General features: G+C 46.3%; 1 protein-coding gene across 13 annotated transcripts in view; it reads right to left on the bottom strand.

Annotated features, from left to right (window-relative positions):
- The window catches only part of FRMD4A (FERM domain containing 4A), a 557138-nt gene that overhangs the window by 133197 nt on the left and 399971 nt on the right, over positions 1–23970 (bottom strand). For all 13 annotated transcript variants that reach the window (XM_048836550.2, XM_048836553.2, XM_048836548.2 and 10 more), the window contains one exon: positions 6802–6896. In XM_048836550.2, coding sequence (XP_048692507.2) covers positions 6802–6896 — 95 coding nt within the window. The remainder of the gene's footprint in view (positions 1–6801; positions 6897–23970) is intronic.

The following is a 23970-nucleotide window of genomic DNA, read 5'->3' as shown; positions in this document are numbered from 1 at the left end:
CCCTTGGATCTTAAGAACAATGAAAAATCAATCAGGTTCTTAAAAGAAGAATTTTAATTAAAGAAAAGGTAAAAGAATCACCTCTGTAAAATCAGGATGGAAAATACTTTACACGGTATTCAGATTCAAAACACAGAGGATCCCCCCTCTGGGCAAAACCTTAAAGTTACAGAAAACAGGAATAAACCTCCCTCTTAACACAGGGAAAATTCACATAAAACAAAAGATAAACTAATCCGCCTTGCCTGGTTTACCTATACTGGTTGCAATATTGGAGACTTGGATTAGGATGGGTTGGAGAAGATGGATTTCTGTCTGGCCTCTCTCAGGCCCAAGAGAGAACAACCAGGTAAACAAAGAGCACAAACAAAAGCCTTTCCCCCCCCTCCCAAGATTTGAAAGTATCTTGTTCCCTTATTGGTCCTTTGGCTCAGGTGCCAGCCAAGTTAGCTGAGTGTCTTAACCCTTTACAGGTAACAGTATGTTGTCTCTGGCCAGGACGGATTTTATAGCACTGTATACAGAAAGGTGGTTACCCTTCCCTTTATATTTATGACAGAAGCACTGGAGTTAAATTGTTGATCCAACAACAAATAGAGGTGCTGGAGTTAAATTGCTGTGTCAATAACAAATATGTAATTGCATTTAGCAAACAGAAATGGAGCACATTTATTTTATGGACTGAGTATAGATTTTGGCATGTGGGCTGGGCACTTGCAATTGCATAGAGTAGTTTCCATTTTCTCCCATCAGGGTTTTCCATGGAAAGCAGCATGTTAATGAACACTTTGCCTCAAGGTGGATTCAGTTATACTGGCTAGTGTCCAGTTTTATAGCAAGTGGATCTACATCTATTAGTGTGCATAAAGCACTTTGAGATCTGTGGATTAATAGCTTGACCTACCTCCCTTTCAAGTCAAACTTCCATTCATTCCAGCGGGGCAGGATTAAGGCCTGACTGCACTATAGAAATCCTACAGATTATTATTATTATTATTATTACAATTGCCATCAACTAGTACAGCAGAACCCTATTAAAATTAAGTCCCTGATTTCCCAGAGTTAGGGCTATATCCTTGTCTTTGATGGAAAACTCTTGGGAAGGAAAAGGAGGGTCTAGGAAACTGCGCGGGATTCATGGTGCAGATTCAGCACAACAGTGGAGTCCGTAACATAGAAACTGCCATAATGACTCAGACTAGTAGCCCATTTCAGAAAGGCTGCATGGTCTATTGGCTGGGCCACTGAATGAGGTATCAAGACACCTGGGGCCTCTTCCGGGCTCAGCTGCTGATTCACTACGTGACCTTCAGCAAGTCACTTTCTCTCTGTGCCTGTGTTTCCCCTCCCATCTTTGATCTGTCTCCTCTAATTAGACTTCAAGCTCTTTGAGGCAGGGACAGTTTGTACTGTGTTTGTACAGTGCCTGGCACAGCCTCCAACACTACTGAAATACAAATAATAATCCTAGCGCTGACAGGGGTCGGTACCAGATGCTTCAGAGGAAATTTCTTCTTCATCCAGGCCAGTTGTTCTCAACCTATTCATCACTGTGGGCTGTATATGTGGCCCACAATGTGTTACGTGGGCTGCAGGTTGAGAACCACAGTGTCCCCCGCTAAACTACCCCACAAACCCCTATGCCCAGCGTCCCCCACCCGGAGACCTCTCCACAGAGCGGGGCCAGGAAGCTGGGACCCGGACCCCGCCGGGGACGGGCAGCCAGGACCTGGACCCTGCTGAGCATGGGGCTGAGCATGGTGGGCTGGAGCCGGTTCGCACCGGTTTGCTAGAACCGGTTGTTAAATTTAGAAGCCCTTTTAGAACCGGTTGTTCCGCGCGGGACAACTTTAAATTTAACCGGTTTTAAATTTAACCGGCCAAAAGTGGCACCTTAGGCGCCGACTCCATGGGTGCTCCAGCCCTGGAGCACCCAAGGGGAAAATTTAGTGGGTGCCGAGCACCCACAGGCAGCTCCCTGCCCCACCCCCGGCCTCAGCTCACCTCCGCTCCACCTCCGCCACCGCCCCGCTCTGCTTCTCCGCCGCGCCCCCTCACTCCCCCCCACCCCGGCTTCCCACGATTCAGCTGCTCACGCGGGAAGCCAGGGCGGGCTGAGAAGCAGGTGGCGGCTTTGCACTCCTGCCCAGGGAGTGGAGGTAAGCTGGGGCGAGGGGGGAGCGAGGAGGGCTGCCCGCGCCGCAGCAGGTAACCCGGGGGGCGCGCAAGGGAACCGCTCCCCTCCCAGCTCACCTCTGCCACCCTTGGCCTGAGCGGGAAGCTGCCACCTGCTTCTCAGCCCTCCCCGGCTTCCTGCCGAACAGCTGATTCGCGGGAAGCCGGGGGGAGGTGGGAGGCGTGGAGAAGCAGAGCGGGGTGGTGCATTCAGGGGCGGAGGCAGAGCGGAGATGAGGTGAGCTGGGGCTGGACGTGGGGCGGGGAGCTGCCTGTGGGTGCTGAGCTGCCTGTGGGTGCTCTGCACCCACCAAATTTTCCCCATGGGTGCTCCAGCCCCGGAGCACCCAGGGAGTTGGCGCCTAAGGCACCACTTTTGATGTGATCAGTGTGGGGAGCGGCTGCTCCCCTGCTCTCCCCCAGCTACGCTTCCCCGCCCCTAGGAGCCAGAGGGACCTGCTGGATGCTTCCCGGGAGCTGCCCCAGGTAAGCACTGCCAGGCTCCCCACCTCGCCCCCTGGCAGGTCCTTCTGGCTCATAGGGATGGGGTGGGCACCCACTACGGTGGCCCACGAGACCCTCCTGCCCAGTTCTGGGGGCAGTCAGGGGACAGGGGATGGGGGTGGATGGGGCAGGGATCCGGGGGTGGGGTCATCAAGGAACTTGGGGGGTTGGATGGGACAGGAGTCCCAGGGGGCGGGGTTGAGCAACGACCCCCTCGTGGGGTGAGGAGGGAACTGGTTGTTAAGATTTCGGCAGCTCATCACTGCTCCCCTTGCTCAGCTGGACCTACTCTGGTAAGAGGTTAGGGGCCTGCTTCAAAACCCAATGACTTCAGTGGGCTTGGGATCAGGCCCTGCAATAGGAAATAGGGAACAGCATGCCGTGGGGAATAACCTGCGGTTTTGTAGGGGCTGAACAACCCCTGATGCGGAACAGGCAGCTTGGCAGACCTGCACCCAGCTCTAAGGCTTGACTGTTCCTCGAGAGAAGTTGAATTTTGGTCATTGCAAAGATGATTTTACTTTAATGAATTTTGGAAATGTTGATGTTAAAGGAAAGAGGGTTAGTGGAGAGTCACAATCTCAGGAGTTCAAAAAAATGCCATTTTCCCCCACGTCCAGTGCCTTCAGCACAAGACTATCCTTCCTATCCAATCAGCCAAATCATAACTCCACTGGCTTTATATCAGGGTTGGTATTTGGCCCCAGGTGTCTGACCTGCCATAAAGATGCCATTGTTTTGACCTTGCTGATCTTCAGCTAATGGTTAATACTGTAAAGCATTTCTATGACCGTTAAAATACAAGGCGTACGTCTTTCTCCCATAATAGCCTGACAATCTAATTTCAGTCATGCTGAATGCGGTAATGACCCTATATTATCAGAAGAAACTATTAAGTCACGAGCACAAAGGTTGTTCCTATTGATTTTCTTCTCAGGTTGTCATAATATTCCCAGTCCAAATCATTTCTAAATAACTTACTCTTGTAGAGCTTTATACTCTTAAATTAAAGAATTGCTGTAATATTTCATTGCTTTTTTCCCTTTCTAAAACTGCAGCTAAGCCAACCTCAGAGGATATTTATGAACCAGAACCTATTTTGCCTCAGCCACCATAAGCATGGTGCACTTCATACAAGGAAGTGAACTCCTAGATTCAGAGAAATTATATGTCAGGGAGGAAAACCAGGGACAGCTCCTGGAATCGATGTTGCAGAAATGTTCAGAATTAAATGATTTCTGGTTGTATTACAGTAGCTGAACAGGAGCCCCGACCAATACCAGGGCCCCGTTGTGCTAGGTGTTGCCCCAACGTGTAGCGAGAGACTGTCTCTTCCCCTAAGCGTTTACAATCTAAACAGACAGAGGGTGGGTGAAGGGATCTTAAAAAAATTATCCCCATTTTACAGCTGGAGGAACTGAAGCACAGGGAGATTAAGTGACTTGCCCACAGTCACTCACAGGAAGCCTGTGGCAGAGCAAGGAATGAAACCCAAATCTCCCAAGTCTCAGCCCAGTGCCTTAATGACATGACTACCTTTTTGGGTGTGTTTGGCCAAATAAAATCATTATTACATTTCACTGGCTGTGTGACTGATCGGCAAAAGTCTACTAATATTGAGGGGGAAAACAATGCATACACTAGTTAAAAAGAAAAGTAATTATTTCCCCAGTAGGCAAGAAGCCTTGCTGAAATGGGTTAGCACTCACTGAGGGGCAGTGATGGTCTGCAGACCAGGCTTTGGCTAAGCTAGGATTTAAGGGTGTATCACTAGATTGTGTTAGCTCGCTTGATCTAGGAAAGCCCCCAGGCCTTAACTCGGTCAGTGTAGCACCTGTTACAGTACATCTTGCTTTATCTTGACTAGCTTTTTAGAAGGTGTTAGTACCATTGAGCTAGCAACCAGGATCTAGCATCCCACCTTGAAATCCTAGTCTAGACAGTGATCATCCAGACAGCATCGTTTCCATCTCAGATGCTCTCCAAAGCTCTGAGCGCTTTGCTTGACAACATTTGTCAGTCTCTTGCACTTTCCCCTTCTGTAACCTAGACCTTTACTCCCACTGGACTTTTTTAAAGCCTAGTTTTCCCAGGTGAGTCTGAGATGTCTGCCTGTATATCTAGTTGATACACCACCTCCTCTTTAGTATCTGCCCATGCTCCCAGGGGAATCCCACCCCCACATCACAGTGGGTGTAGACAGTGACCCCACTTTCACCAGTTAGTACCTATGAGACTGGTTAAACATTTTCAATCCCTGTCTGTCTTGCCATGTGTTTTCCCTTTTTAAATAGTGCCTCTACCTTTATCCTGAGAATAACGGCACCAGCTGGTCCTCTCTGACTCTATTTCCCTCTGGGGCAATTCACATGGAGTGGCTCACCAGCTCTGGTAAAGGGATTGATTCCCACTCAGAACAACACACGGAGCAAACAGTAAGGGAACACCATCTCCTGCTTCTCTTCTTTTAAGCACAAACTCTGTCAACCTGCCCAAGGCTGAAAAGATCTTCACCAGCTGTGAAATCAGTGCCTGAGTGCGGCAGGATTCTGGACCCACAAACAGGTGATCCTTATTCAGGCTCCAATCCAGCATGTGTATAACTTTGAGCATGAGTATCCCATTGCTACTCACTCACATGACTGAAGCTACACCTGTGAATTAGGGCTTTGCTGGATCACGGCTCCTTTGCAGACTACAGACCTGTACTCCATGGAGTCTCCATAAGCCACTTGGGCATGGGAACAGGATAACAACGGTAGATCTGTAGTGTACAACACCCCCTTAATATAGCTCCCTGCTGCATGTGCATTATTATCTTTCCACAGGACCCCTACCTCATTTCATACACCATCTATTCTGTTTGCCATTCATCCAGGAAAGTGAAATTGGATTGGCTAGTTGCATTTACTAGTGATAGCAGCATTCCCAACCCCAAATGCTCAAAAACCATGAGACTGACTTAAAAATCACAACATTTTAAAAATAATACCTATGGGATCCTTTTTATTAATTATTATTTGTACTCTGACAAAACTTAGGGGGCCCAATCATAGACCAGAGTCCTGCAGTGCTAGGTGCTGTGCAAACATAGAACAAAAGGATAGACCCTGCCCTGAGGACCTTACAATCTAAGTATAAGACAAGAACCAACAGGTGGCTACCAAACAGAGAGGGAGCACACTAAGACAGTACTAGTCAGCATGCTAAAGAGTGGCCACAGCACACTAGCTGTCTACCCACTGAGTATTTATTTGCCTTCTTGCTTTTGAGCTGCTAGAGCTCATGTTTTCAAGCTTTTTTCTAAAACCGTAAGGGCCAGAGATGTCCTTTTTTAAAATGAAAGCTGCAGTTCTGATATCATCACATTCCTCCAGGAGCTTGAGCTTCATGAAAAGCACCAAGAGAGGACAACACTGTGATCTTCAACTTTGTTTTCTGATTCTCTGGCACGTTCACAGGTGTGTTTGTATTTGGGTTTCATCATAGCTCAGGGAGTTCAAATCTCCAAAGCCCTGTTTTCACTGTAATTCTTTACTTTAAACACTCATGAAAACATCTCTATTTAATATTAAAGTTTGCAACCCCTTCATTTCCTCCTCCACCTACTCCCCCTTTCTTTTTTAACAAACATTGATGTGGGCCCTAAAATGACTGGGACAGTGTGATTTAAAAGGATTTTTTCTCTGTCCCTCAAATCATTTATCATTACTGTTGAACCTGCCTGACTGCATAATCCTGTTAACATGTTAATTATACAGTTCCGTTGTACTGATAAAGATTGTGAAGAAGCAACTGGATTTTAAATCCAAGACTGCTTAAACTGACCTTTTGCCAATGCCAAATGACAAGAGCTCATTTAACATTTGACTAGGATGGGATCGTTAATGTCTCCGTGCATCGCAGACAATGATTGATTCACAATAAATGACATTATCCCCCCGGCCCAGTGCAGTACGAGGCTTATGTACCTCTTAAGGCCCATGCCCTATAGGCTTTGTGCTAAGGGCTTACGTGGTAAATAGACCTTCATGCTGCCCCTTGTGTATGGTGTGGAGAGACGACATTTAACTTTCTCATGATTTAAGAGTTGCTTCCCGGCATTTCTATTGTGGCACTTACGTTTCATCCGTGAAGGCAATTCCAAAGTATTCTTTCTCCTTCAGGTTGAAATGAGACGCCACCAGGTCAAGCAGCTCCTTGGCCAAAAGCTTTGGCTGGAAGGAAGGAAAGAAAGTGATCCATGAGGTTAGGTTTGATATACTCCCTTGATGCTCCCTAGCACAAGCAATGAAATCTCTTATACCTTCACACAGGGACTCACTAAGGGACAGTCCTGTAGAGGGGCTGGAATGGAATGCAAGTGTCACCCATTGGTGAGTGTGTCACGGGTCTTCCTCTGTGTCTGATCCACGTAGAATAGGAATCTGGTCTAGGGATAGCTAGGGAGCGTTGGCTCTTTAGCTGTAGCCATTCATGCTTTTAGCTCTGGAAGCTCCTGCTTCAATCCCCAGTGTGTCTACCAAGATGGCAGACATGACACAAGATCCTCATATCTGGAGCCAGTAATGAAAATCCTTCTGCAAAGGGTTCTATGAGGTAATTTACCTCCCAAAAGATTCTGAGCACCCTCAACTTCTGCTGACCTCATGAAGTGAATGAGAGTCAGTGGGAGTTGTGAGTGGCCAGCACTCACCACACCATGCCTCTGTAGCACTGGAAGTCAAAATCAAGTAGTCATTTAAAGAAAAAATAATTAATTATTGTTTGTGTTGCAGTAGCGACTAGAGGCCCCAAGCAGAGATCAGAGTCTCATTGCACTAAGCAACGTACACATGCATAACAAAAATCTCCCAAAGAGATGACAAGTTAAGTATATGAGAAGGCGACACAATGAACAAATGCAGTGCTGCAATGGCGGGTCTGAAGACTAACATCCTCTGTTTACTTGAAAGTGGGCCCCTTTTGCAAACCTTTGAGTAACTCTGTCTGAGTGTCAGTAGCAAAACCTTAAATCAGGTGACTCACATCCAGTTTTCAGTGGGCACTGCTCTGCTAACAACCTCTGCTCATGATTCTACACTGGAGCTAGCAAAGCTTAGGAACTCTTTGTAGACATTTACAGAATCAGTAAGGGTGGATAGGATCTCTTGCTGGGTCTTTGACTATATCCAGCAGCATTGTAGGGATGCTGTATCTATCACTGCTGCCAAACTATCCCGTTATATAGGTGTGAAGTTTAAACCAGAATATCGATTCCATAGCCTCCCTATGGGATTGTTCCACCCCATTATTTAAGCGAAGTCTTCTAATTGCAGCAGCTCTTTTAAGCAAAATTTTCTCCTTGTGGACTAATGAAAATAGTTGGTCCCTGTCTTCTTTAAACCTTCTCTTCATTTATTTGTAGACAGATAACATGCCTTCAATTGGTTGTCTTTACTTCAGACTCACCATGCTCAGCTTTCTTATCTTAGTTTCCAGAGCTTTTTTATTGAGTAACCTTTAAAAGCACTTTTCTGACAATCTGATTTATTTGGGCTTAAGCTTTCATGGGTAAAAAAACACTTCATCTGAAGAAGTAGTTTTTTACCCACGAAAGCGTATGCTCAAATAAATCTGTTAGTCTTTAAGGTGCCACCAGACTCCTTGTTGTTTTTGTGGATACAGACTAACTTGGCTACCCCTCTTATTTCTGACACTGTCACATTATCTAGGCTTATGACATTAATAAAAAATGTAGCATCAGGAGATCGGATGTGTGGGACCAAATGAAAAGCACATCAGTTGTGATGACAGAACAAAACGGTTGCCTGTTAGGTCCTCTCATTGTTTGTAGGTGAGATTGTCATGGGATTTAGGGTCTTGGGAGAAAAGAGCAGAAACAAAGGCATGTTTGCAAACTATCTTTCACAGGAGCATCAAATCCAAATTTACCACTGAGGTTCACCAAAGGAGGTGTACCTAGCACTCCTGAAGCAATGTGAGGAGACCCTTTTGCATTGTATGCTTTATTTGCCCGGTTTATGTCTACAATTAGTCCTTTCCTCCTAAAATTTCCTACAATGGCAGCTCCAGTGGTGGCAGGCGCTCTAGTGTAGACAAGGCACTGGAAGCCACTAGTGTTTACCACCATGTCACTGTGGTCTTACCTAGACTAAAGCTCCTACCGTTGATAGCACTGGGGGAGCTATGCCAATGTTAACAATAGTTGGGAAATTTTAGGGAAAAAAGACTACTGTAGACAAGACCTGTGGGACCAAAGTTCTGTTAGTGACAGCAGCATTAAAACATGGTTATGGCCAGTGGCTACTAGCACAGTTTCCCTGACCACTGTTGATACGGATTGTGGCCCTGTCTACGCTGCAAATCCTACTGTCTTGGAGGACCCAGTTACAGTGCAGCAATTGGCAGGCTTCGTTAACACAACTCAAGTCAGCTAAGTGTTGGAGTCAACAGAGTTACACCAGGGATGAATCGAGCCTGGAGAGACTGAGTGATTTGACCGTGATTGTATAGGAAATATGTGGCAAAGCTGGGAGAACCGTGGTGTCCCAATGCCTAGTCCTATGCCTTACTCACAAGAACCTCTCCCATACCCTCCTGCAGCCCACACTAAACAGAGTCCAGTTATTGCTGCACTCATAGAGCCATTTCCTTATCCTCTGAAATACTTCCTTAAAACTTACCTCTGCCACGAAGCCCATAGCTCACTGGCATTGGTGAGGCAAGTGGCAGCCTAAGACATCTGCTGGTGTGTTTATTTAATTGTTACCTCATCCTACAACAGTTCATCTGTTTTGTCCACCCGTGACATCCTGGCACCTAGAGTAGGGATTACTTATCTGTACAGCGACTAGCACAGTGGGGCCCTGATCTTTGCCTGTGGTTTTTAGGTCCCACCACAACAGAAATAATGAAACAGCAGCAGCCATGTTCAGACGCAGCTGTAGCTAAAACAGTTTGTTCCCCACGAATAGAGAGGGCCTGAGTTACCGGACAGGAAGGATGGCCTAGTTGATAAGGAAGTGGAATGGGTCTCCAGGGACCTGACTTCAGTTCTTGACTCAGAACTTCTTATGCCTGATCCTGGCCAAGTCACTTCATCTCTCTGCTCCACCTCTATAAAATGGGGGTGATATTTTCCTAATGCAGAGGGGTGTTGTGAGGACAAAATCCATTAATTATTGTCTGATGCTTGGACACTATGGTGCTGGGGGCTATACGAGTACCTAGATAGATACACAGAGACAGCTCAATACTTCATCACACTCACCTCAGATTAGGAGGATCAGTGGCAGGACAGAGTAGTAAAAATGGTCATTCCATGTAAATTTGAATGCCGATAACCCCTCCCCCCATGCCTGCCTCACCTAAATGGAACCTCCCTTGGGTCCTTTTCCATCCCCCTCCCTGCACAGGGGCACACGCAGCAGTCCTCAGAGTCATATGCAGCCAGCCAGCGGCAGCGGAAGAGGAGAAAGGCTTTTCTGTTTTCCTCCGATTCAATGACGACTTGACAAAGCACGTGCGTGGTGACGGCACTGTCTGTGCAGCCAAGGCCATTGATGGAGGCCAGGTGAAGCAGGCTCCCCACAATGGCATAGATTGCAGCCCTGAGTTCTGCCCCTGGCACCGCCTGGCAGCTGCCGCTCTGCTACCACGCAGATATTCGATAAAGGAGCCATTATGCGGCCGAGCAGAGAAACCAGACGTCAGCCTCAGCGGCCCTGCTACCTGCCAGGGCGGAACCAAGCTGGAGATGTGGTGACATGACACCTCCCTACGCCCTAGGGCGGGAAGTAGTGGGAAGATCAGATTTCTCTCTCTGGGCAGAGAAAATAAAAGGAGTGCTAAATAAATGACCTGAAACAGGCATTCCTGGTCCTGCGGGGCACCAAGCGCCTCCTGCTTTGTGTGGCAGCACAACCATTCACCCGTCATCCTCAGGGAGCTCCACTAATCTGAATAAATGCAAAGTGTTTGCTCATTATTTCCGCAGAGTGGAAGCATCCGACTGATACAACTCATGATGTCGTCCAGCGAGCGGTACACTGGGGTTTCCGCCTCCCTCGCTTGCTCCCAGGTTGCTCGCTCTTGTATTCTTCTGACCCAACACCCTTGACAAAACCAAAATGTCCTTCTTGGCCCTTTGCTGCAGTGGGTCTGGAGGGGCAAGGCGGGGAGGGGGGGGAATAGAGGGGTGGGGAGAGGAAAGTAGAGGGGAGACTGCTTCCAGGTATTGGGTGAGTCTCTTTAAAAAACTGCTGTATCAGATAAGATGGGATAACCCTTGTCTTGGCAGATAAGGGAAAGAACAATAGATGCAGAGATGGCTTTGGCTCCGAGCCAGGTTAGTTACTGGCTCAGCATCCCCGCAGAGGCTTAAGACTGAAGTTAAGCCCTGCTAGTCCTCTCCAAGATTACTTTCCTCAGTCATCCTAAGCCTTGTCACAGCTGTGCAAGGTTATTGGCCTTTTTAGTGCAATGGAATGAGCCCCTTCCTTCCCTGCAGAGAGCCCTGGAAGGGATGAGTGTCAGTGACTCTGATTCTTGGTGGCAGGAACTCACTGATACTAAGGGGACGGCCCACCTGGCTGGGACCCAGGGCAGGAAAATTGTGGCCGAGACAAGTGAAGTCGCAGCCTGGATCCCCATCTCAAGACAGACCTGGGTGCTGAAAGTTAACAGTTAAGCTGACTGCAGTTCAGGATGAGAACGGATGAGCCATGACCTCCTTTCGTGTGAGCTACATAGACAAAGAGCTCATTAGCCATGTCCATGGCATGTTTTAATTCATTATTAATTTCTGGACTTAACCTTCCAGAGGATGCTTGTTTTGCATTAATAAAACCTCCACCTTAGACACAACGAAGAAAAGCAGGTTAGCCCAATGGAGCAGAGGGGTCTGCGGTATGACTGGGCATTATTGGGACATTAGGACTTCTCTGCATTAAAATATATCATCCAGACAAGGTCTGCAGGTTGGATCCTGATGTCACTCCTGTAGGTGTAAATGGGGAATACTGGAGTTACTCCCGATTTACAATCATGTAAACGCGATCAAAACATGTCCTCAAGTGTGCAAAATTGCAGGGTCAGACTGAAGTGCATTAGTGCCCTACTAGGCCAGTATCTGGCACCCCTCTGCCTCAGCCAGTCTCTGTTTCCTTCCCATCCAGCCTACTCTGCAACCCACACTCTGCCCTGTCCTCAGTCATCTCCATTTCTGCTCAGTTGACCGCAACAGCGCCCAGAATCTCTTGTGCTGGCTGCGGCATCATTTCTAAGGGCAGGAAAGAGTTATGAGAAATATCCAACGCACAGCAGCAGCAGGCTGCTGGGCCAAAACTGGGACAGGGCAGGTGATCAGAAACTCGCAGCTGGAGTAGTGAGGGCTGAAAGCCGGTTTGTTGGTGAGGGATATGGTACCAGGGCTATTCTTCCAGTATTTTCTTCCACAGGGTGCCCTAGTTGGCTGCTTATTTAGCCTACGTCAAAGGCCACCTCTACAAAACCGCAAACTAAGAAACAATAATGCAATGGAATGTCTTTCTATTTCTAGCACAGAAATCACTGCAGCCCAGATCCTGGTTCTACTGCACAGCACAAGCTGGAGGAAAAGAGAAGGGAGAAGGAATCCTTTCTCTAAGCTGCAGCCTCAGGGATGGAACAGCTTGCCCTGGCAACTGGGCTCCCACTCTCTTGGAGGAAAGGTTGGTGGACCCACGTGCTGGTGTTGTGGAGCCCTTTCCTCGGCTGGCACGTGCCCTGTCCCCACGCCCCTGCTGCATGGCAGCGTGTGGAGGAGAGCCCTTCAAGAGCTGGATTCCCACCTGGCCTCCTCAATTCCTGCTTGGTCACATTGCACAGCAGAACTGCCAGGGCTGCATGGCAGGCCGGGCACTCTGTGCCTGTGACAGTCAGGGCAGCATCACCTCTGAATTATACAAGAAGCAAAGCTTTGGTGCCTAGACACAATGGTGATGGGCTCGTTAGGAATGGATTGACGTGACTGTCTGAGTGGGTGACTTTTGATAGGCTAATAGTCTGGATATTGAAACCAGATCTGGCAGCTCTGAACAACTGAGGCATTCCTCCTGCCCCCTTGGGAAGGAAGGTGAGCAGATGGGTATTCGTTAGAGGCTGCCTCCTTACAAATACAGCAACCCAAACACACTGCAGCACGCTCTGGGCAGTGTCAGAGAGGTATTTATCTGACATGGTGTTCGATGCACAGCAGCAGCTCGGCGTTTCTGCCTTGATAGCGAGGAACAAAATCAACACAGGGCTGGGGCTTGGTTTCTGCAGCCTAGAAGCAATCAGCTCCCTACCCAGCGTGGGTCCTGTGGAACAGCTGCTGGGAGCCAACTTAGTGAATGAAGGCAGAGAGCGTAACACATGGCTTACAAGAGGACTAAGCAATAGACTGGCAGTGGTGGGGGCCTGGATGATCCAACAGTGTTGGTGTTGGTCCTGCTTTGAGCAGGGGGTCGGACTAGATGACCTCCTGAGGTCTCTTCCAACCCTGATATTCTACGCTTCTAACAGGCCTTTCTCAGCTCCTTGCACTGATTGGTAGCAGTTTGGTACTGATGGGTAGCAGCAGATTGATGAGCCACCGGAGGTTTCATATGCTCAACTGGAGTCATGGGTGCTCAGCATTTCTGAAAAGCAAGTCTCCTGATGTCTGTGTGCCAAATCCTAAAGTCTTTGCTCAGACAACATTCCCATTGGGCCAGACCCTGAGGGCTGAGTAAAAATTGAGCAGGGACCTAAGGATTTGGCCCCAGGATTACAAAGGAGGCCGTTTTTAATTAAAAACAGGAGCAGATTGCTCCAAAATTTGAGATGGCCTGTACCAACCTCTGAAAGGCCTCTGTGTGCTTTGAAGGGCTAGTGAACACAATGTATATTGATCACAGAACTGTCAGTGCAGGCTTGGATCTATTCACAGAGCTGGCTTGGCCACACCACTTTCCTTTGCAGCACATGAAAAGAATGCAAATTTGGCTGACAGAGAACCCATCATAATATCCCTGATGCCATGGCTGAAGCTGACACATGCTTGTGACAGCCCCGGAGAATTGCATGAATAGATCTTTCGTGCATGGCAAATGCTATCTACATTTTCTTAGGTCCATTTTAAGGAGCATTCAAAAGTGACAAATTAACATCAGCAGGTTGTTCATTCCTCTGTGCGCTGCCCTTATCTGTGGACTGATAATATTTTACAGGTGTCTCTTTTTAATTGGACTTGCAGGCAACTCACTGATGTAACGTTGGCTGTGGAGGAACATGACAAATAGTAAAAGCAGATTGAAAGAGGAGAAGCAGCTCTCCCGGCACACGTTGAGGAGGAGGGGAGATGGGGGAACACACACCTTCCCCAGGAAAGGAAGAGAAGGGATATGCCTTCTAGATGAAGGGAATCTATACCCCTCTCTGCTTGCCCTAACTTGAACCCCTGGGAACTCGAGGTCAATTAAAAAAAGGGGAGGGGACTGCAAAGGCTGAAGTCATTTTTGTTCCACAGGTTTCAAAGGGGAACCATTTTACACGTTTTCCATGTTGCCACTGAAAGGCGAGGGGGTGGGGGAGAGGATATTTGATAAATATTTGATAAAAGCTACATCTTCCACTTCTGTAGGAAATGTGGACATTGTTGGGGGGTGGGGGGGAAATTCCTTCATGAAAGTTTCCCAGTTTGTTAAAAGGCTACTTTTGAATGGAAGAAAAGAGCTTTGCCTGATAAAACTTCAGCCAGTTCTAGTGGTAACACGTGTGTAAGAGTGAATGTGGTGCTCACAAGAGATAGCAGCAGTTCAACAGGCCTGGAGACCAAAGTGCTCTGTCCTCAGAACAGATATTGTTCGGAATGGAGCAGTGCAAACTACCCGTACCCCAGCAACATGCCTCACTTCTGACTTGGAGGAATCTCATCCAACAGCAAGGGAGCAATATCATTACCTGCTCAGTCTCGCACCCCTTACCTCCTCCCACACCCCAATCCCATGCCCCAGCCCTGAGCCCCCTCCTGCACCCAAACTCCCTCCCAGAGCTTGCACCCCGGAGCTCCTCCTGTACCCCAACCCCCTGCCCCAGGCTCATCCCAGAGCCCCTCACACACTCTGAACCCCTCGACCCCAGCCCATAGTCCGCACCCCTCCCGCAACCAACCCCCTTCCCTGGGAAAGTGAGTGAGGGTGAGGAGAATGAGCAATGGAGGGAGGGGGGAGGGAGTGGGCGGGGCCTTGGAGAAGGGGCAGGGCAGGGGTGTTTGGGTTTGTATGATTAGACAGTTGGCAACTCGTAGGTGTGATGCTGGCAGACCAGGTGCCAGTTCATGCCAAGGTCCCCAAGTCTCAGCTGGACACTGACAAATACATTGCTGGTATCGGTCTGGCTCATCTCTGTGTTAGTCTTGTTAAAGCAAACATTAGGATTATAAGAATGTGTTTAGTGTTTTAAACTTTATTGAATGCTTGGGGGTTGCTGCCTGCATTAACCTCTCTTATAGCATCCGTATCCCATATTCTCAGGTAATATTAAAGCATTTGTATTGTAAGACTATCGGACTCTGTAAATTACCAGACAGGAGAGAGACATTAACTAGTATAACGTCCTGGCCAACAAGGAAGGCCCATGCACACCAGACAGACTATTGTGGAACATTAAAGAGAACAATACATTTTGTTGTTCTGCTCTACCTGGCCTCACACCCCATGATGAGGAGCCACGCCAGTGAATTACTCCCATTAGCTGAGTTCACAGCTCAGAGCACAAGGGAGCTGGGAGAGTGGGTGGAAAGGGAATAATAACTGTTAACAAGAAGGAATTGTATCTCTAGGCTGTTTGGACTCTGGAGGGCAAGGCTTTCTAGGCATAAGTAAGAGAACGCCAGCTGCTTAGCCTGAGTTAGCCCTAAAGGATATATAGAGCTTGCTTACTATAGATGCTTCTATTACCTGTTGAAACTTAAGACTGTAACTGATTTGTCTACATACGTTTACCTGCTTTAGCCTTGTAAATAACTCGTTTCCTTTTGAACAAATCTACCTATAATTTATTATAGGATTGGCTACAAGCATTGTTTTTGGTGTGAGGTCTAAGGTGCACTTGACCTGGGGTAAGTGACTGGTCCTGGAGTGGGAGTAACATGAATATTGCTGTGGTTGGTAGGCCAAGGCAATGTTTCTCAACCTTTTTGATACCAGGGACCAGCCTGCTGCCTTCCTAAATTGTGTCAGGGAGATCTCCAGGATCTGCCCCAGTCCACAGACTGGTCATGGAGAAACTGTGGTCTAAGGGACCATCTATTACAAAGGCATGCTCACCTGGATGGTGAAATAGATTGGAATACCCACAGGGACTGTCTGTTATGTTTAGGCTATTAAAGTTCCAGAGGACTTTACACTTGATTGGTGAAATCCAAGTATAGACCGCACAACCCATTTGGGGTTTGTGCCCTGGTTCTTAGCCATCTACCCTGAGGTTGATACTCATGCTCTTCAGCCACTGCAAGCAGCTTGACAGCTAAGACAAATGATTTCCTCCTGGCACCACTGGTCTGGTTTTGTAAGGTGCTCAGAAAGATTTGGTTGTTAGGTGGACATCCTAATATTAGAGCTATGCTAAGTTCCGTGTAATTAGATCAGATCTCACGTACACTAGTGTAACTTCAGAGTAAAGCCATTGGGATGAATCCTCTAAGCCACCTGGCAAACAGGATTTCATTGCAATTTAGAGCAGCCAAAGGGCTGTTCTAACTTACTGTTGCTACAGTGTCCCTTAGGGGCCATTTGGCTAGACTACATCACGCTCTGGCTCTGCCCACTTCCACTCCTGACATGTCTCTCGATGCCCTCTCCAAGCCTCAAGGTGTGTGAAGGTGGTGAATAGTCAGCCATGCCAAGGCTAGTTTAAAGGATCCTTTGTGCCATGGGAGCATTGCGAAGGGACCTTAGCTAGGGCCAGGGATTTGGACTATTGACTTCAATGGAGTCACTCCAGATTTACATGAGTGAGAGCTCAGAATCTGACTCAGTAAACCAGATTCATAGAGATTAAGGCCAGAAGGAACTACTAGATCTTCTACCTTGGCCTCCAGTATATTACAAGCTATTCAGTTTCACCCAGTTATTCCTGGATTGAGCCCAATAACTTGTGTTTGACTAAAGAATATCTTCTTGAAAGGCATCCACTTTTGACTTGAAGATGTCAAGATATGGAGAACCCACCACTTTTCCATTGGCAATTACACGCTGTAATCAAGTCATTTCTCAATCTTCTTTCTGATAAATGAAAGAGATTAAGCTCTTTACCTTTCTCAGTGTAATTTCTCCAGTCCTTGAATAATGTTTGTGGCTCTTTTCTGCGCCCTCTCTAGTTTTTCAACAACCTTTATAAAACGTGGACATCAGAAGTGTACATAGTATTCCAATATTGGTTTCATGAATGCTATATACAGAGGTAAAATCACCTCCCTCCTCCTACTCCTGTTTATACACCCAAGATCATATTAGCCATTTTTACCACAGCATTGCACTAGAAGCTCATGTTGTGGTGTTTGTCCACGATGAGACCCCTAGATCCTTTGCAGAATCACTGCTTTCCAGGATACAGTGCCACATTCTGTAAGTAAAAAGTATGTAGGGTAAAATCAGAGATGGGCTTGAGTCAAATAGTTCAGATCAGGATCTGAACTCTCCCCGGACTTCACAAAAGGGGTTTAGATCTGATTTGTGTTTTGTCCCATGACAGAGAAGCGGCTGGATTCTCCACTTTGTTACACCAATTTTATGCTGGTGTTCTTCCATTGGTATGTGGGTAGAGAATCAGGTCCAAAGTTTGCTTCTGAGTCTGGACTAAAATTTCCCAAAAGCTGGGGTCTGAGCAGATCCATGTGACGGCGGCTGTGCCTGTCTCTAAACAAGTTTCAAACATTGATAGAATGATCAAAAGAGACACAAAACACCAAATGGATGGATCAAATGGACCAAAAAACAGGCTCCAAAATCCTGCTAACCATCCTAGTGGTGACTGATTTTAGATTGTCCTAAATGAAAGTCCCCATCATGAGTGCATATTTCCCAAAAAGCAAAGGCTCAGATATCACAGTCGGACTCACCCATCCATTATGGACTTAGTGACCACTGCATGGACCCTCTATCACCCTTTGACTCCCTAAACAAGTTTAGCCACTGCTGGAAGGACTTCAAAGTTAACCCAAAGCTGAACTCGTCTTATTCTATGAGTGGGTTCAACTTCCCAAGTATTAGGTGGGTCACTGCTTGTAAAATACCTCTCCAGTTGTTCATCTGAGATGCAAGAAATTTACAGTCTGGGAGTGCTGTGCAATTGATCCTTCATATACTGGGGAGGTGAGGCAGAAGAGAGGAAGCAATTTGCATTAATACAAAATACATAATGTATCCAAAGCAACACTGACAGACTCATGAGCTAACAACTTCCAGGGCTCCTTGGCTGGAGGGAGGCTCACAGAGAGTGTTACAGAATAGAAGGAAATGAGAAAAATGGGAGTTCCACTCCTCCCTCTCTCCATTTCTCTAACGAAGTGGAGCTGTGCCTCTCTACTGTAAAAACGGTGTGGCTGTTTGTATGGCATTATAGGCATAGCGATCATCAGCAAAGCCATAAACACTATGCCCATGTAGCGTGGTGATGAGTGCATTAAAAATGCCTAGATAGATAGAAATGGAAATAGAACACAGGACCTTTGTGCTCCCAGCACATAGGCTAAAGGAACACATTATTCAGAGAAAGGGCTTTTATCTACTAAAATCAGCAGTGCACACATATACCCACATGCATTAGTCAGTACATTACACTCCGATTGCTTATGTACTATAATTTTTCTTGCTTCCATAGCCCTTGTGCATGAAACACAGAAATCCTTCACTGAGGGGCCATTTAGCTGTCAGTCATTCACCATTCTTTCCTGGTCATATTGCTGCTACCAAGGCACAGGCACCCAATTGTTTAACCCACTTTGTGCACTTAAAAGAAAAAAAAAATTAAGTCGATCAGGACAAATGTTTTGTAAATACAAAATCACAGTCCTTTCAGCTATCTGTGCATCTCAGTGCAATGTAATAACATTGTACAAATCCACTCATGCTGAAGATTTGAGGCCTCAGGGTTTGGAGCTTCGAAATTCCTCCGATGGGCTAGATTTCCCATTCTTTAATTCCATATTAATGTGTTAACATACGGAGGGTGCATAATCAAAACAGGCTGAGATGTATTTGTGTGAAAAAATATTCATCAAAATGCAAGATGTCTGCAGAGGGAAGGTCTTATTTTTTTTATCGCGGAACGGTCGAACTATGTCACGGTTGTGGACAAATGATGGGGGTATTATTCACAGTGGTACTTTCAGCGCCTCTTTCAGTGAGTCAGTGTTTGACTCTGAAACCTCTGACCCCAATTTACATAGGAAAATGAAACAATTTGCCTCCAGCAACCTCCTCAAAAATAGAGGGTGTGTGGGGGGGGGGGGGGAGGGGGGGAGTGTAATTGCCTTCTTTCTTGAAAAGTGAGCAACTGCAGGATGTGTTTCAGAGTAACAGCCACGTTAGTCTGTATTCGCAAAAAGAAAAGGAGTACTTGTGGCACCTTAGAGACTAACCAATTTATTTGAGCATGAGCTTTCGTGAGCTACAGCTCACTTCATCGGATGCTCAAATAAATTGGTTAGTCTCTAAGGTGCCACAAGTACTCCTTTTCTTTTTGCAGGATGTGTGTAACCATTAAGATTTATTAATGCCAGGAAAAAAAAGGGACAGAATGCTTAATAGTTAGAAAAGCTAACTTTGGAGAAAGGATTGGATATACCACACTGACAAGGCATCTTAAAATAAACCCCAGGTAACTGAGTTATGGAGTTATGTTAATACTGAATATTTAACATCTTCAGAAATCTTTAAAGGCATTAACTAATTCTTCTTCGCAGTAACACTGACAGGGAGGTAAGTATTATTTTAGCTAGAGAAACCGAGGATCAAGTCTGTGCCTCGAATCAGTGTCGGAGCCAAGATTAAGACGCAGCACTGCTTGATTCCCACGTCAGAGCTTGCTTTCCTAGCTCACCTTAGTTCTGTGTTGACAGCAAGGGGTTCAGGTAACGCATAAAGCACAAGAGCAAAGCCAGTGTGGTTTGCTTAATCGCCAGCAGTCAGGGATGGGATAACTGTCCCGAAATGCAAAAACCTTTCCTCCATGCAAGACACAGATCCGCAATACAAGCCACAGATCCACAACTTTTCCCCCTTCCCTCTTTACTTCCCCTTCAAATTCCTCTCTTTTCCTCTCTGGCCCACCTACTCCCCACTTCTCCTCTTGGTACTTGCTGCTGCATTGCAAATACCTCTTGGAGTAGTTCGGCTTCCCCAGCACTGCTGATGGCTTGGGATAGAAGGAGAAGCTGCTTCTTGTGACCGGTGCATTTTCGCACTGCGTTTATTCTCAGGCCTTAAGCATGAAGCAAATTACGTGGCGACTTAGAGCACCACATCCTGTGTGGGACTCTGCAAACCCTGGGCCACCTCTCTGGCAGTGAGATCTGAAGAGGAAAGGACATTTTGCCAAGCACACACAGACTGCTTTCCCATATCGCAGGAGCCTGGGCTACTACTCCTGCTTGGGGCCCCATGAGTCATAGGCGTGATGCTACTTCTGAGAAGGCTCTATGTGGATTGGGATAATTCACTGGGCTACCCTTTCCCTTACATTGCTTCAGGGCAGGGTATTTTTTGTGTAATGGCTTAGACAGTGAAGTTCTAATTCACACACACACACACTCTCACCCTCTCGCTCTCTCTCTCATTTCAACCTCTGCTCTCCGAATTCATACCACTCACTGGATTGCTAATATTTCTAAAGAACCCCATGCTAACATCTCCCTGCTCCGATCCTCTGTTCTCCTGCAGACCTTTCCTCCTTTTCTGCAGCCCTTTCCACTGGATCTGGATCTTCAGCAGAGCCAAGCAGCATCAGCTGCACATCCTCAAAAGCCTCCAAAATAATGGGTTGTTCTTGCACAGGCAGGCAGAAAGGATCTGGTTGGCCATAGACTCTATCACAGACTATGAGGAGCACAGGGATGGCTCCCTTCTTTTTTAGGTGACTTGATAAAGGAAGTGTGGAAGTCCTAATGCCAACTGATGTAAAAATTGCTTTTGCAGTGAGGCCAAGGTCGCTGTTAGCTCAGCTAATCAGCTGTGTAAATGCCAGTGAAGCAGGTTTAAAAGTTGCCCTGAGTCAACCTGAGCATACAACTTTATTATTTGACTTTATTTCGACTTGCTAGGTTTGGCAAGTGGGAGCGTGGGAACTTGCACCTTCCCATTGTTTCTCTTTGCACAGCCTCTCCCCTTTGAAAAGCAGGTCTCATCTAGAACAGCAAGAAACTTGCATTGTGAAACCCAGCATCACCTCAAACTCACCCTGTTCTTTTCATTGCAGACTTGAAACCGAGCCCTGGTTTGCTGATTGGTTTTGCTAAGCTTTTAAGTGAACCCATGCCACGTTTTCATCAAATCTCCTCTCCCCTCCATGGCGGGATGAGTGGTTTTGACAGACACCACGTAATGCAGATTCAGATGACTTTGATAAAATAAACCAGCCCACATGTGGCAGTTTTGGCTGAGTTTTGCTTTGAATTTCCAAAGAACTTGAAGGTATGAACCCAGAAAGACTGATACACCCACCTTTGTGAACTGAAACAATCGAGTCTCATATGAACATGGGCCCATCAAAACAAAAAAAACAACTCCAAAGTCCTGGGCTACATTTTCCCTTCAGATCTGTACTCTGGAGCTCCTAGCCACATTAAAGATCTATTGCATACCCTCCACCTCATTCTGCACAGGGAGCTCTCCGTGACGTCTACAGAATTTGCACAAGCCAATAAGAGCAGAATATACAGCTTGCTGGCAGTTCTGAGAAAAGATCCACAGGAGGGCAGATAGACATTGCCCTAGTTTGGAGAATAACAGCTTCAAGTAAGTTAGAGAGAGGAGCTTTGTTACAAAGCAATAATATACAGCCAAAGTCATTCTACCCTTTAAGCTACCCATCTCATTTGATCTTCGAAGCCACACAAAGTTGGCCATGGTTAGTACTTGGATAGGAGACTGCTTGAGAATAATAGGTTATATAACCAGAAAATACATAAAGAAAGAAAGAAAGAGAATCTGGGCCCAAATTAGCTTGCAGTGTCTGTTTTCAACAAACATAGCTTGAATTTCAGTCTTGAAACAAAACCCCAACCAGGTGACCTATCATGGATGTTTCATGTTTTGTAACAAAAGTTTCCCACAGCTCCAGGTACATGATACAGTTTAGATCCTGAGTGAGACTGAAGCCCTTCCTGGCTATGCCCTAAAAATACAGCGTAACCCACAGGCAGTGACCTCAGTACAACACATTCTTGACTGTAACATTGGCAGGCAGAGTGTGGGTCTCTGTTCTCCTCTAGCGGCTAGACCACACAAAGAGGTATACAAGTCTACTTCTGCCTCGAGGCTAATGGCTTGGATCCCTTCGGTCAAGCAGTAGAGCCTGGCATGGCTAGAATCAGAGGTTCAGTCCCTACAGATGACTCTTCCAAGGGTCTGTGACATTGCACTCTATATGATTTGATGAAAATATGCTAATGAGTGTAAATATAATGTAACTGGGATATGCTTCATGCAAAAGGTCTCTTGTAAGGTATCATTACAAAGTTTATAATCTACTGAGTGTGGTCATCCTATTTGTATAAATGTATCACTCTTGTATCTGAAACTAGAAATATGAAATATAACTGAGGGCCTATTGTAATTATGCAAAGTGTGGGCCGTTAATGGTGTCTTGGAATCTTGATGGCTCCCATCAACCAGGACAATTGACCGTGGATGGCTCTGTTTGCAGGCAGGCCTCCCTGTGAGTCAGGCTGGGAGAAATGAAGGCTTGAAGTCTTACAGTGACATATTATCATGTCGCCTGACCTGGAATCCATTTTTAACCTGGTGCTTCTCCATTTAGAAGGAGAGGTGGGAACCCAGAGAGGGACAAAGGATCTCCACCTTATGCAAAAGATATATAAAGGGGTGGAACAGAACAAAGGGGGCTGCAATCATGAGGAATCCCCTATCTACCACCTGAGCTGGAACAAGGGCTGTACCAGGGGAAAGGATTGTGCCCAGACTAGGAAGGTGTCCAGTCTGTGAACGAAACTTATTGAAACATCTCTAAGGGTGAGATTTGATCTATACTCAGTTTTCCTACTGTGTTAGGCTTAGACTTGCATGTTTTATTTTATTTTGCTTGGTAATTCACTTTGTTCTGTCTGTTATTACTTGGAACCACTGAAATCCTACTTTTTGTATTTAATAAAATCATTTTTTACTTATTAATATCTGGGGAGGCAAACAGCTGTGCATATCTCTCTATCAGTGTTATAGAGGGCGAACAATTTATGAGTTTACCCTGTGTAAGCTTTATACAGGGTAAAATGGATTTATTTGGGGTTTGGACCCCACTGGGAGTTGGGCATTGAGTGTTAAAGACAGGCACACTTCTTAAGCTGTTTTCAGTTAAGCCTGCAGCTTTTGCGGGACGTGGTTCAGACCTGGGTCTGGGTCTGCAGCAGGCTAAGTGTGTCTGGCTCAAACCAGGTACGCCACTGAAGTCCCAAGCTGCCAGGGCAAACAGGCTCAGGGATAGTCTCAGCACATCAGTTGGCAGTTCCCAAGGGGTTTTCTGTGATCCAACCCGTCACAGGGTGTCATTACAAACACAGACTATTTACGACCCATTGTCTCTTTCACCTAGTTTGTTTCTATTCTTCATTCCTTTACTAACAGCAGTAGTACTTCACTAGAACCTCAGAGTTACGAATACCCCAGGAATGGAGGTTGTTCGTAACTCTGAAATGTTCATAACTTTGAACAAAACATTATGGTTGTTCTTTCAATAATGTACAACTGAATATTAACTTAATACACCTTTGAAACTTTACCATGCAGAAGAAAAATGCTGCTTTTCCTTTATTTTGTGACTAGTTTACGTTTAACATGGTACTGTACTGTATTTGCCTTTTTTTTTTTTTTGTCTCTGCTGCTGCCTGGTTGTGTACGTCCGGTTCCAAATGAGGTGTGTGGTTGACTGGTGAGTTTGTAACTCTGGTATTGTAACCCTGAGGTTCTAGTGTATCTAGTATCAAAAGTAATGAATATAACCCTGGTTTAGTCCATTGGGGAATAGGGCCTTGATTCACTTCTCACACAG

Source organism: Caretta caretta, chromosome 1 (assembly GCF_965140235.1).
Source record: "Caretta caretta isolate rCarCar2 chromosome 1, rCarCar1.hap1, whole genome shotgun sequence".
Lineage (NCBI taxonomy): Eukaryota > Metazoa > Chordata > Testudines > Cheloniidae > Caretta > Caretta caretta.
Note: the sequence above shows the minus strand (reverse complement) of the source record. Positions and strands in the feature narration are given on the sequence as shown.